At 33.6% G+C, this 15,371-nt stretch overlaps 1 protein-coding gene across 1 annotated transcript; it reads left to right on the forward strand.

Moving 5' to 3' along the window:
- The first annotated feature begins 3,548 nt into the window (after positions 1–3,548).
- LOC21405122 (DNA mismatch repair protein MSH2) lies at positions 3,549–14,951 on the forward strand. Its single transcript, XM_024174999.1, has 13 exons — positions 3,549–3,716; positions 3,845–3,894; positions 4,524–4,556; positions 5,321–6,394; positions 6,846–7,400; positions 7,474–7,584; positions 7,676–7,765; positions 7,868–7,939; positions 11,779–11,889; positions 12,520–12,646; positions 13,317–13,519; positions 13,768–13,920; positions 14,442–14,951. The coding sequence occupies exons 1-13, from the start codon at positions 3,668–3,670 to the stop codon at positions 14,640–14,642; spliced, it is 2,829 nt and encodes a 942-aa protein (XP_024030767.1). The 5' UTR covers positions 3,549–3,667; the 3' UTR covers positions 14,643–14,951.
- Positions 14,952–15,371: the final 420 nt, after the last annotated feature.

Below are 15,371 nucleotides of genomic sequence, written 5' to 3' on the forward strand. Positions count from 1 at the left end.
ATTCTCTTATTTGGCTGCAGCTTTTTTTTTTTTTTTCCAACAAGAAATATTACAATTAAGTTGAAAAACAGAGAAGAAAACTGTGTACGGAAATTATACTATATACTTACGCCATAGTAGTATGAACATTTAAGTTTAAATTTCTAACGAAACAAAGTAAAAAATTATATAGTATGTGGCAAGTAAAAGGACGTGACGTTCTACATCAAGGCGCTCATGAAAAGACATTCTGTCTCTCCATGAAGAGTTTAATATTAAAATAAATCCTTTCAAAAAATAAATAAAATAATTAAATAAAGAAGTAATTTCTGAAATGGCTGACATTGCTTCCCTGAAGAACATTCATCACTTTACCTTTACTTCTACCAAAATTTTGTCACCGGAACCCATAAAAATAAGGTCAAAGAAAAAAGGCTACCGAACATAAAAAAAAAAAAAAAAGAATAAGAAAAATCACAGTAGAAAGGAAATGAGAGAAATTTTCATACATATGCCAAAATTAACGAACTTTTCTGGTGAACTTCAATCTCAGATCTCGAAATTATGGAAGGAAATTATGTTCACCCACGAACATCAATAATTACTAAATTCAGTATGGAACTAATTTCATTTACGTTCAATTTTCGATTTCTCGCGATTGAGACCGAACAAATTTTTTTTTTTTCCTGACTCCGCTTATTATTATTATTACCAGAGAAATTCATTTCGCGATTTTCAGAAATGGAAAACAAATTTCATATTCGGAATCAATTAGGGCTAAGGTTTTTACCTAGTTTAAGCTCGGGAATCGCCGCTCTCTGCTCGAGAAATTCTCGTCCATCGACGGTTTTTCTCTTCCATGGATAGGGTTTCTTCTGCTTTTTATAGGTTGTACGGACGGACAAACTTTTCAGCCATGGAATCTCTGAAAGCGAAAAGATTAAAGATCACGTGTGTTCGTGTAATCAATCGCTAAATAGATAAGTGGCGGGAAAAGGAAATGGCTGGGCTGTTTTCAAGTTTCGAGTTGGAATACCAGGCCCATATATTTTGGGCCCAAATGAAGCCTTAGTTTACACGCGCGGTCAAGATGACGTCAGTCGCATCAAAGAATGACTCGTGGCGCTTGTGTCAACGCGCGAACTCCCGTTGGCGTGAAAGATTAATCGGTGGCCTTTTTAAGGTTTAAGGGTCCGAAGAGATGGATTGGTAGAAGGATGAATAAGATATAAAGGAAGAAGAGTGAGAAAAAAGAGATGGATTATAGTTTTTCTGAAATTTATTTGGCATAATAGAAGGAATAATTATTGTTATTTTTCTCTCTTGTTTGGTATTGAAAAGAAAATAGAAGGAGAGAATTAGTTTGATTTATAAAATTATTATATTACCTAAATGTTAAATAAATTACCTCACATATTTAGTTTATAAATGATTTAATTTAAATGTAACTAATTCATACTGTAGATATTAAATATGTTTCAATAATTTATAGTGTTAAGTTAAATGCTTATTGCTTATATTTATTTTCATAAAACAATTGCCTCACAATTATATAAGTTTTATCAACGAAAGTTTTTATTCAAAAAAAATTTAAAAAAGAAAGAAAAAAGTTACGTTTGATACAAATACGAATAAGTTATATAAAGAAACGTAAAACAAATTGTTGAAAAAAAATAAAAAAAGCGTAAAATATTTTATATATTAATATTAAATTAAGAAAAGGTAAAGTTGTAATTTTAATTTTTGGTAATTAAAAAAACATTTGCACTCAAATTTAAAAAAAGTTTGAACTCAAGTTACAATTTTATTTAAGTTCATATTCTTTTGTAAAATTTATGTTTGAACTTGAGTTATAACTTGAGTTTGGAGTTAAAATTTGAGTTCAAGTTCCCCGTTCAACTCAAGTTCCTAAACCCAAACTCAAGTTAATAAACAATATTATTTCAATTATTAAAAATGCCATAATTTTTTCGTTTTAATTCCAATTTAGATGATTTTTTTCTATGTATTCACAACGAAGAGACGAATAAAACCTCACCAATATACCTTATTAAATTTTTATATCACCATTGAGTTTTTATTAAAATACTATCCAAATACAAATTTAAGTTTTGACTTGTCCAAATACAAACTCAAATAGATTTTCAATTCAAATCAAAACTTAAAATGTGTACATCCAAACATAAACTCAAATTAAAGTCATAGCTCAAATCATACTCAACTACACTTTAACTCAAATCAAACTCTGAACTTAAGTCACCTTAATTTAAAAAATGTAAATGAACAATCCCTAATTTTTAGTGGGGTCCATGGAAAGACAACCCCCTCCTTTTTTTCTTTCCCTAGCACAACCCCTCCTACCAAACAAAGGATGGGTACATACTTTCCTTCAAATTCTTTCCTTCTTTTCCCAAATTTATTGCAAAGTAAAAATTACATAACATAACTCTTTTTTCAGGGTTGAATTAAAAATGTGGCTGACTTTTACAAATATCACATGATGACTTCTTTTTTGAAATACATTTATTGGCACCCGAAAAATACCCCTTTAATTAATTTTGTTTGACAGTTTTTTTATATAGATTTTTGTTGCGCATTTCTAATTTTAACTAACTTCTCTATTTTTCCTTTAATTTATTGACGCGGATCTGGTAGAGTATCTTTAGGAGAGAATCTGAAATTTAGGTTTATTTAAATTGTAAATGAGCGTCTACGATTAAAAAGCTAACATATGATAAATACTAGTTTGAAATATTTTTAACGAAAAGTTCAAACATAGATAATGACAGTTAAAAACATATGATAATGTCATTAATGAGTTGTTTTTTAATGATGTAATATGTGTGTTGTTAAACAAAATAATGTCATTAATTTAATGAGCATGTATTTTAATGATACAATATAGTGTATTATTAAACAAAATAGATGGACCTTCATTGTGTCATATTAAAATGACGTATTCATTAAATATCAAACGAATTAAATCTTTGAAAGTCTAACATATACATTGGATCATTCCCCCTATTCGTCTCATTCTCATGATTGATAGTATTGTTAGGCACTTGCACTTGTAGAAAAGATCAAATTCACTTATCATATTCATATTATCATATCCATATTATCATATCGTCACAATTTAATTAATTTGTGATTTAATGATATATGAATTCCTTATTTCATGGGATTTAGATTTTTTGTAGGAAAAAATAGAACACTATTATGATTACCTGAAAAATTAATATCATTAAAAGGTTAAAAAAAGTAATATCGTAATACAATTATTTAAATATCATTATACAATTAGGCTATGCATGAAATATTCTCAAACTTAAGCTGTATTTCAATTACATAAATGTAATTAGGCCATATGTTAACCCTTCGCTCAAAATATCAGGCCCAAACGCGTAGGCCGGCTTTAGTAAGCCCAATTGAATCGATCCTTAATCAGCACGCCCGGACGCGTTGCCCGCAATCGCAGCCATCAATGACCTCGCGGCGCGTGCTGTCAACGCGCCAATTGCCCATGTCCCCGCCACTCTGCCATTTTACATTTGGGAGTGTATCAGTATATATAATTATATATGTATACAAACACGCACAGAGACACGCACTAATTTGTTCTGTTTCAATCTGCAAAGAGAGAAGTTTTCGTGCCACAACAGAAGAAACCCTAAGCAGGAAACCAGCCATGGACGAGAATTTTGAGGAGCAGAACAAGCTTCCTGAGCTCAAACTAGGTCAGACCCACAAAAACAAAACCCTAACTTGATCGTCTTTTTTTTTTTGTGCTCTGAAACTTGATTGTCATTTTGATTATATTTATGAAACCTAAAATCGCTTCTTTTTTTCTTTTATCTTTCGGTAGATGCCAAGCAAGCTCAAGGGTTTCTCTCATTCTTCAAAAGACTTCCCCAGGTGAGTTTTCTATCTCGTTTTCCTCTTTTTATATTTGGCCCTGGCTCTGGCAGGGTTGAGATTTTGAGAAATTTGAGTGAAAACCCTAGTTGCCTGTTTGGTTTCTAAGAAAATGGAGGGAACGAAAAGAGATTAGACATGAGAGTTAATGGGTAGTTGTTTGTTCTTTTTGGTTTTTGGTTGAAGGATACGGTACTACTAGGATCGGTCATGTCACTTAGTACTAATAGCTAATATTTTCATGTCCTTCTTGCTGAAGACTTGTAGAGAATTGGGAATTGGATAAAAATGGTAGAGAATTTATTTTGACCGACTTGGCTTTTTTCCCCCTGTTTTGTCTCAATGTTGAAAACTTTAGTGAGTTAACGCAATATAGTGATGTTTGGGATCAATTGTGATGGCAAAACATACAGGTTTTGATACGGTTTATTTGAATTGCATATGTGATAATCAAACAATAATCTAGCTTGTCCTTGGTTTCTAAAGGTATAGAAAAAATAAACAAAAAAAAAAAGCATATGAAGATTGGGGTCAGGTCAGGATTTTGGACATAACTGCCATTAATATTTTGTTTTGAGTATTTTGAAAGTGGTGCATCAGATGACTATTCTTTAATGTTGTTGTTTCAGGACCCAAGAGCTATTAGATTCTTTGATCGCCGGGTCAGTTACATTCCAAATTTCTATTGCATCATTCGTCTTTCTGTTCCGGCATTCATTGTAACTATTGGCTCCTTGTTTCAGTTGTTCACGAGTTCTTTACTATTTGGATAATCAAAGTTCTTGTTATTACTACCGTGTATATTTCAAGATATGCTTGTCTTATTGCCGTGCGTGTTAGAAAATTCATAGTGGGACTTTATTCTTTAAATGGTTCTTGGTCTTCTTCTGTATTTTTTTTCCCCTTCCGCCTGAATGTTTATGGATGTTCTTTTGGTTTATGAAGTGTTCCTAATTTTTTGGGAAAAAAAGGTATTCTGATGTTTTGATGGTGGTATCATAAATGCAATGTTTCAAACTTCTCCACTTCTTCTTAAAGGGGTTTGTTTTAAATTTTCAAATATGACTTGTGTGTGTGCACACGTGTGCGCGTGTGTGATGTGACCATGGTTCAATTGAGTTTGGCTTCTTTTCCTTTATGCCTCCGAATTTTAATTGTATTTTGTGCATAGCTAATTACTACATGCATGATTATTCTTTGTCACGCCATGTTTTCTCTCAAATGATGGCATGTCATGTTATGGTTTAATTGTTCAAACTAGACCAATAATATTGCTGGTAGTTTCCCATTTCCTTGCTTTGTTTACTACTCACATTTTGTCACATACGTGTGAGGATTTTCTTTTTCTACGTGTTCCTATACTTTTTCCTAGTTCCTCCATGCATCATTCAGTTGTCATATTTCTAAAACTGTAGAACATATACAGGACTACTATACTGTTCATGGAGAAAATGCAACCTTCATTGCAAAGACCTACTACCATACAACCACAGCTTTGCGACAATTGGGTAGTGGTTCAAATAGCCTCTCTAGTGTGAGCGTCAGTAGAAACATGTTTGAAACAATAGCCCGTGATCTTCTTTTGGAGAGAACCGACCATGTTGTTGAGCTCTATGAGGGTAGCGGCTCAAATTGGACACTGGTGAAAAGTGGAACTCCTGGAAATATCAGCAGTTTCCAAGATATTTTATTTGCCAACAACGAGATGCAGGACACCCCTGTTGTTGTTGCACTAGTACCCAACTTTCGTGAAAATAGTTGCACTATTGGGTTAGGTTATGTTGATCTAACGAAAAGAGTGCTTGGGCTTGCAGAGTTTCTTGATGACAGCCACTTTACCAACGTGGAATCAGCTTTGGTTGCTCTTGGTTGCAAGGAATGTCTTTTGCCTGCAGAGACTGGAAAATCTAATGAAAATAGAACTTTGTATGATTCATTGACCAGATGCGGCGTAATGTTAACTCACAGAAAGAAGGCTGAGTTTAAGACAAGGGATCTGGTGCAAGATCTTGGTAGACTTGTCAAAGGTTCTATAGAGCCAGTTCGGGATTTAGTTTCTGGGCTTGATTTTGCACCTTGTGCTTTAGGGGCGCTACTCTCTTATGCAGATCTACTGGCAGATGAGACCAATTATGGAAATTATACTATCCGAAAATACAATCTCAACAGCTACATGAGATTAGATTCTGCTGCAATTAGGGCGCTTAATGTCCTGGAAAGCAAAACGGACGCAAACAAAAATTTCAGTCTATTTGGCCTTATGAATAGAACATGTACTGCCGGAATGGGAAAGCGATTGTTGAACATGTGGCTGAAACAGCCTCTGTTAGATGTAAATGAAATCAATTCCAGACTGGATTTAGTACAAGCATTTGTGGAAGATCCTGCACTTCGTCAAGATTTAAGGCAGCATCTTAAAAGAATTTCAGATATTGAGCGGCTGACGAACAATCTTGAGAAGAAAAGGGTTGGTCTGCAGCATATTGTAAAACTCTACCAGGTTGAGTCTATGGATTTATTATCTTGGTCAAATTTAATAGTGCTTTGTAGTTGCTGCTGTTTTAGATGTTCTGTTTTAGGTATGCACATATATGAGAGCTATGACAATGGCTTGATTAATCTTATTCCTTAGCCTGTTTCTTAGACACTTAAGTTCCTTCTAGCGGAAGAATAATCTACATCTTAAATTATATGTCATATTAAAGATTAAATGATGAATTTTTTTCTCAAAAGTACAAAAGTTGATTGGAAGAAATTTTTAAGTATTTATTTTTAATGCTACATTCAGTGTGTTTTCTTGTTAGCATGACCAAAAGTCTCGGCTTTTCTTTGTCAATTACATTATTAGTAGTTTTAATTCTGTAAATAGGTACTTTGTTCTAATTTTTTCTACGTATCTTGTAGTTGAAAGTTCTGTCTATAATATGATTAGAATCTTCCTCAAAATGCAGTCATGTATAAGACTTCCATACATAAAGAGTGCTCTACAACAGTACGATGGTCAATTTTCCTCACTGATAAAGGAAAGGTACTTGGATTCTCTTGAAATCTTGACGGATGAAGAGCATGTGAATAAGTTCATTGGTCTAGTGGAAACTTCTGTTGACCTTGATCAACTCGAGAATGGAGAATACATGATATCATCTAGTTATGACCCTGCGTTATCTTTATTGAGAGATGAACAAGAGTCGCTAGACCGCGAAATAAGCAATTTGCATAAACAAACTGCCAAGGATCTTGATCTACCAGTGGATAAGGGTTTGAAATTGGATAAGGGCACACAATTCGGACATGTATTTAGGATTACGAAGAAGGAAGAGCCAAAAATAAGAAAGAAGCTTACCACCCAATTCATTGTCCTGGAAACTAGAAAGGATGGAGTGAAATTTACGAACACAAAGCTTAAGAAGTTGGGAGACAAGTATCAAAAGATGCTTGAGGAGTACAAGAATTGTCAGAAAGAACTGGTTAACCGAGTAGTTCAAACAGCGGCAACTTTCTCTGAGGTAATAGTTATATCTAAGTTTCTTATGCTTAATTGTTATTCCTAGTTCAGATTGACAAACATTTAATGTGCAGGTATTCGGGTCATTGGCAGGTCTGCTTTCTGAATTAGATGTCTTACTTAGTTTTGCTGATTTGGCTTCTAGTTGTCCAACTCCTTACACTAGACCAGATATCACTTCATCGGTAAATTATTACTTGTTTATTCTGTGCTGTTGACTTTTTTTTTTCCCTCCCCTTCATGGAAAATATTAAATGAACGTTATCATCATAACAGGATGAGGGAGATATCATTTTACAAGGGAGTAGACACCCTTGTGTTGAAGCTCAGGACTGGATGAACTTTATACCAAATGATTGTGAACTTGTGAGTATTCATGCAATTCGATGAAATATAAGTAGCTTTTGTTTTTAGTGTTACAAATAATAGATGGTTTTATTCCTTGCTCTTTTTTATTTCACTTATCAGGTGAGGGGTAAAAGTTGGTTCCAAATCATCACAGGACCTAATATGGGTGGGAAATCCACTTTTATACGGCAGGTATGATTTTGGTAAATTTGTTACATTACTCCTCTAAAGATTATGTATTCTAAATAACCTGTTTAAGCATATTTCTCCTTTGTCTGCTGGTCATTGATACCAAGGTTTTAAAAGGTGGAATTGGGCCTCGAGGCGTTTTGCCTTTTACAAGGCAAGGCGTAAGCCTAAGGCGCTTTGAGGCATAAGCCTCAAAAAATGCCAAAAAAACAAAAAATTTAGAAAAAAAATAATAGTGATGAAAAACTAAATCCCTACTCAATAATCATTAAAAACAAGAAATTTAACCACTCAATTCATGAAAAGACAAGTCTATTTCCCTACTAAACGCATAAAAAAGAGTAAATAGTCACCAAATCCTAATATCATAAGGTCCATAATGCACCTCTAAGAGCCTAGATTTCTCCCAACTCATCAAGCATCATCAGATTCATCACTACTAGTACTAAGAGAAGCTTCAGCCAATTTTTGTTTGTCATTGTCCACAAATTCTTCATTGCTAGAGTCAAAGTCTATCCACTCTTCTTCATCCACTTAATGGTCTCCTTGCCTCTAACACCTAATAATCAAAATTATACTGGAGTTACTATCTTTAATATGATAATTATAATTAACGTTATATAAGAAAACTATTAACTCATAAATTAGCCAAAAAAAAACCCCACCAAATTAAGCTAAAATATTAAATCAGCAAACCATAATTTTTGTTTTGGTGGATAACTCATATCCACCAAGAGAAGAAAAAAAAAAGAAAAAAAAGAACCAAGTTAAGAAAGGTACTTGGTATCTTGTTGCTTTTAAGAGTCAAAGCTTGAAGGAGAGAAGCTGATGCGAAGGAGAGATAGTTAGCTAGTCGGTTGTTTTGAACTTCTAATGATTGTCGGTTGTACTGATTTCTTAGGGTGCATTTGGTTGGGCGGAAATGAAAGGAATAGAATGGAATGGAATCCAAGTTTGATGTTTGGTTGGATTTATAAGAAAGGAATGGTCATTCAAAAAGAATGGCCATTCACTCATTTTGATTGAATTATCATTCCTCCATCACATGTGAGGAATAGCAATTCTAAGCTCTTTTTTTTCCTTTTTTTTCCATAATTACTCTTGAATATTTTAATATAATCACAATATATTATATAGTTGTTATATCTTATAATATGTAATATAATATAATATATAATAAAAATATTATAATATAATATATTATAATAATATAATATATTATAATTAGATATATTGGCCGTGTTTGGAATTGATTATGTTTTTATTTTTCATGTTTTTCGAGAAAGAAAAAATAAAAACGTTTCCAAAACGGTGTTTGGCGCAATAAATACAAAAAAGGGAAATGAAAACGATTTTTTAGTTTAGTATAAAATGAGAGAGAAATGAAAAACGACTTTTAGTCGTCTTGCATTTTTTGTTTTCGTTTTTTCCTCTCTCGAGTAGAGAGAGAAAGAGAGACATTAATGATTTTTTATACACTGAAAACAATCTCTTGATAAAACTACTAAATGCATTTTTAAAAATGATTTCTGTTTGAGATTGAAAACGTTTTCAATTTCATTTTCATACAAAAAAACAAAATCATTTTGGAACGAGTTCATTATATTATAGTATTATATACTATAGTTGTAAATTGTAATTTTAATTATATTATAAAACACTATTGTTTCTTATATAATACTATAATATGTTTTATAATATTATAATTATATTATAGTATTATATACTATAGTTGTAAATTGTAATTTTAATTATATTATAATTGAAATATTATTATTTATTATATAATCTTATAATGTATTTAATAATATTATAATTATATTAATTATTTTAATAATATTATTATATTCTATATTATAATTATATAATATCAAATTACAACAACAAATACAAGTCTTAATCCTAAATTAATTGAGGTTGGCTATATGAATTTCTTGTTTTCAGTCTGCTCTATTAAACGCGAGACTTTCTTGAAGCTCTAGATCTTGAAAGTCGTGCTTAATTACGTCAGCCCAAATTAACAGGTGCATCTAACAATTTACGCTGTACATGCTCGTACCACTTCAGACGATTTTTCCGCACTTTATCTTCTATTGGTGCTACACCTACTTTATTATGAATAACTTCATTCTGTATGCGATCCATCATCGTATGGCCACTCATCTATCTTAACATACGCATCTCTGCCACACTCATCTTGTATATTTGTTGTCTCTTGATGGCACATCATTTACTACCATATAACATAGTTGGGCGAATTGCTGTCTTGTACAATTTTTCTTTCAACTTAATAGGCATCTTATCATCACATAAAGCTCTCGTGACATTTTTTCACTTAACCCACCCCGCCTTAATCCTATGCCTAATATCCTCATCTATATCCCCTTCACACTTCACTATGGACCCAAGATACTTAAATTTCTTAGAAGCCCCAATTACCACACCATCTAAAGAAATTCTATCACTCTGATCTCTCAAATTACTAAACCTACAATGCATGTACTCAATTTTCATTCTACTTAACTTAAATCCCTTCGTCTCAAGGGTTTGTCTACATAGTTTTAACTTACGGTTAATTCCCTCGATGTTCATCAACTAAAACTATATCGTCTGCAAAAAGCATACACCAAGGAATCTCATCTTGAATTTTTCTTGTTAGCTCGTCCTTCACGATAGTGAAAAGATAAAGACTAAGAGCGGAACCTTGATGAAGGCCAATCTGAATGAGAAACTCTTCCGTGTAGCCTCCAGTAATTATCACACTTGCGACAACTCCATCGTACATATTCTTTATTACCTTGATATACCTCATATGCACTCCTCTCTTCTCGAGTACCCATCATAACACTTCTCTTGGTACCCTATCATATGCCTTTTCTAAATCTATGAAGACCATATGCAAATCTTTCTTAGCTATTTTATACCTTTCAATCAACATCCTAAGAAGAAAAATAGCCTCCATGGTTGATCTACCGGGCATGAACCCAAATTGGTTACCTGAGATGGTAGTTGTGGCCCTTAATATCTTTTCAATAACTCTCTCCCAAAGCTTCACAGTGTGACTTATCAGCTTTATGTCCCTATAGTTGTTACAATTTAGCGCATCTCCATATAATAATAATTTTATTATATTATATTACATTTTATATATTATATTAATTATATTGATATGTAAAATATAAGTGTTATATGTAACATAAGAGTAATTTTGTCAACATGAAAATATTCATGTTCTATTCTATAGTATTCCTAAAATTACATCCAAACAAATAAATCAATTTTCTTTTTCATTCTATTATCATTACCATTCTCATTACCATTACCATTCCCCCACTGCAACTAAATGTACCCTTAGAGTTTTTTTTATGTTTTCTAGGCCTATTAAATTCGGGCTGGCTTTAAAATTTTGGGCCCAAGTTTATTGTGTTTTGAAAACCCCACAAAAACACAGAAGCAGAGAGGCGCACGCCTCTATTAACGCGTGAGGTGCAGCTTGGAGGCGTGCGCCTCACATGGATGAGGCGTGCGCCTCATCCCCCACCCCTCAAAGTGTAAGCTTTGAGGCAGTGAAGAAATGCCTCGCCACGAGGCACGCCCCGAGGCGTACGCCTTGGGCACTTTTAAAAACCATGATTGATACCAACTAGACAAATGACCTATCTTAGTTTTAGCTTTACCATAATGGACACCTCATATCATGCCAGATTCCGCGTTCGTCTCAGATTCTACTAGTTCTCAAATGCTACAATGGATGATTCTTTTTTATATTGTTGGATGTAGGAAGATCCTATAATCTGTACTTATGGTGAACATTGTTTACCACTTCTTGTGTGTGTTTGAAGGTTGGTGTGAACATTCTGATGGCACAAGTTGGTTGTTTCGTTCCATGTGACAAAGCTACCATTTCTGTTCGTGATTGCATTTTTGCTCGAGTTGGTGCTGGTGACTGCCAAGTAAGTACCACAGAATGTTCTCTTAAAGTTTGGACATCGTAAAAGTATACTCGCATTTTCAGTAAAAATTTACTCAGCATTTTGGGAAAAAAAATCATGGCTTAGATTCCAACTGATGTCCTATATATTAGATTGAATGTTCGTTATTTTGCCTGAATCTATCATTTTCAGGATCAAAAGCTTTGCATTGGAAATAACTTAATTTTTGTTCTTTGGCCCGTTCATGTCCCTAATCACAACCATCTTTTTGGTGTGATTTACAAGGAACGTATCTAGCCAAATGCTTAGGCATTGCTATTAGTGATTGCTGATTTCTTCAATCCTTAATTTTGCTACCTTTTATTTTACTTATTTATTTAGTTATTTATTTTGAAATGAAACGAGAACAAAATTTATTAATGAAGAAGAGAGAAAAGATTACAACAAAAGAGGAATATAAAATCCTCAAGGAATAAAGAACCAGGAAATCCTCAATCTTGCTACCTTAATCTTCATTGTTAAGGGTCTGTTAGAGAACTGCTTTATTTTTCAACTTGTCTCAAAATGATTCCTTTGTTGCCTTCATGAAAAGAGTATACATCTTATTTTGCTACGAACTATGATTAAATATGTGTTCCCTTATCCTGTTAGCTACGCGGGGTTTCTACCTTTATGCAAGAGATGCTCGAGACTGCATCGATTGTGAAAGGTGCTACAGATAAGTCATTGATAATCATTGACGAGCTGGGCCGTGGAACCTCAACTTATGATGGCTTTGGTTAGTTTACTTCCCCCCCTCCCTCTGTTTTTCCACTTATACCCACTTTTAGATCACTTCATAGGTGAGACAACGTATATCGGTACCTTTAATTAGCTCAGCTTCTTTATATTTAGATATTCCTATAACTTATATCCGTTGATATGTTGATTTGGCAATCATACATATTGGTTTTTGCTGAAAGTTGATTTCTATATTTACTACAGTCAAAAAGAAAGAACACTGTAGTGCATTGTTTAACCAAGACAATAGATGATGATGCTTTATTGTTAAAAATGTTTATTGGAAACTAGGAAATAATTTGAAGTTTAAAAACGTGATACACTTGTCTATTAAGACCTGCGACCAAATCAAGAACCAGAAACATTGTTGGGGAATCATTAAAAAAGAAAAGAAAAATAATATATAGTTAAAAAGAATCTTTTTGGACCCCAAGGGCTAAGTGGCTCAGGACCTCACCTTACAAGTGGGAGGTCTTGAGTTAGAGTCCCCTTGGGGTACCTCCCTTAGTTGGTCCCGGTGTGTTCCGATAGGAGGTCTTTAGAGATTAGTAAGGTGCTAAAAGAGGCCTGGACACCCTAAGTTTTTTATTAAAAAAAAAGTAAAAATAATAAAATAATTAAAAAAACGAATTTTTTGGCTGTCTCATCAAGTCTACCCCAATTCTCAGGTTTAGCTTGGGCCCTCTGTGAGCACCTTGTTGCAGTGATTAAAGCACCTACTTTGTTTGCGACCCATTTTCATGAACTGACTGCACTAGCTCATGGAAATCCCGACCATAAGCCCAACAGCAAGCATATTGTTGGTGTAGCAAACTATCATGTTAGTGCACATATTGACACGTCAACTCGCAAGCTGACCATGCTGTACAAGGTAGATCTCTTATTTAGCCATATCTTTTTAGTATTATCATGCTAAGGTTCATTTCAAATTTCAAAAATCTTTGATGAATCATGATTTACATCATTTAAGAAGTTTGGAAGAAACTAAAATCTTATTTCCTGATTGAGTTTTTTACATGTTGTCTTCCATCATGTTAATTTGCTTGGTGAGGCCTACTGCCTGTATATTTGTCAAAAAAACTGCACACTTGTTCACCTTCGTGTCACCAACTTTTCCAGGTCGAGCCAGGGGCTTGTGATCAAAGTTTCGGTATCCATGTAGCAGAATTCGCAAATTTTCCCGAGACGGTCGTGGCCCTTGCCAGAGAAAAGGCTTCTGAATTGGAAGATTTCTCACCCAACACAATTATCTCAAATGGTTTTAAACATGAGGTACATTCTACGGTATTCTTGCAAAGTTCACAACAAGGGCACTACCAATGATCAACTTCATCTTTAAATATAAACCTGTCTTTCACTTGGATAAACTTGAATCAACTTCTCAAAAAAAAACAACGTCATTCAATAACCAAAAAGAAAAACTTCAAATGCATTGCAAGTAGGATTATCCATATAATTGAACTCGGTAGACATATGTTAGATTATACTACAGATAGAAAAGTCCATGGATCTTGTTACTACTTTTAAGTCTAAATTTACTACCAGCAAATTTTTTGTGAACCGCTTACCTAAAAGTTGCAAGGTTTTTGGAGTTGGACCATCACTAGTTGTATGTTATAACAGATCCTTTTTATATGTGAGCATTTGTGTGGATAGGCATATATAGGATGATCTTTACATGATTTCTCAATGAGAGACTGAACCAAATGCATGATAATTTTGTATTGGAAGGTCCAACACGTGGTTTTTTTATATTAGGAGGTAATTTTTACTTTCTTTATCACAATTGACAGGCGGGGTCGAAGCGCAAGAGAGAGTGTGATCCTGACGATATCTCTCGGGGTGCAGCCCGGGCACATCAGTTCTTGAAGGAATTCTCCGAGTTGCCGTTGGAGAAAATGGATCGAAAGCAGATAATGGAAAAAATAAGCATGTTGAATGACGACATGCAAAAAGATGCAGTAAACTCTCAGTGGCTCCAGCAGTTCATCTGATTCTAGCTTCTCTAATTTAAAGTGGAGTTCACCCTTTTTGTGACTTCAGACATTTTGTAAAGCTTGTCTTGTAAATGAGCTTGTTAATGGAAGTGACATCTAATATGAAGTGAATGTTTGGTATATGGGTTCTACTGCAGTGTAAACCCATGATTTTGGTTCTGTTATAATATTTTTCTCTTATAAAAATTTTGAATGTTAAAAATCATAATCAAGAATCTTAATTTGAACCCATATACCAGACAGACGAGTCGTAAACTTTCCCCCATTTTGCGGCTAAAAAGAATTCACATGCAACTGCGACCTACTAAAGCTAACTAGGTCTTAGTTTTTGGTCAGCTGGCATTGTAAGGCTGCTCTTCATATATGAAAGTGAGAAGTACTATACAATATTTATTCAGCGTAATATTGATATTATACAAGTGTAACAGTGGTTTGGGATAACTAAAATTTTTTGTTACACCATTCCAACCTTAGGTATAAAGAAAACTTATAAAAGTTAATTCGGAATGCCATGTTCAATGCTTTTATCTTATTGTATTTATTTTATTTGCTGCTAGTTCTATGCTTTTAAGTGCTTTATCATGTTGCCTCCTTTATTTTAATTTTCTAAGAAAAAATTTATACACAAAGCGTGACAAGTCATATTGAAAATATACCCAAGGGTCAAGGTCAAATATTTAACTGCCAATCCTAATCGTTCGATCACATACCAGTAGTGTGAGTAAC

This window comes from Morus notabilis, unplaced genomic scaffold (genome assembly GCF_000414095.1).
Source record: "Morus notabilis unplaced genomic scaffold, ASM41409v2 Scaffold16, whole genome shotgun sequence".
NCBI lineage: Eukaryota > Viridiplantae > Streptophyta > Magnoliopsida > Rosales > Moraceae > Morus > Morus notabilis.

Excerpts from the sequence above, each read along its gene's own strand:
- LOC21405122 (XM_024174999.1), top strand. The coding sequence starts at position 3,668 with ATGGACGAGAATTTTGAGGAGCAGAACAAGCTTCCTGAGCTCAAACTA. Across the intron at positions 7,401-7,473 it reads CAGCGGCAACTTTCTCTGAG|GTATTCGGGTCATTGGCAGG; the intron begins GTAATAGTTATA and ends TTTAATGTGCAG. Across the intron at positions 12,647-13,316 it reads CTCAACTTATGATGGCTTTG|GTTTAGCTTGGGCCCTCTGT; the intron begins GTTAGTTTACTT and ends CCCAATTCTCAG.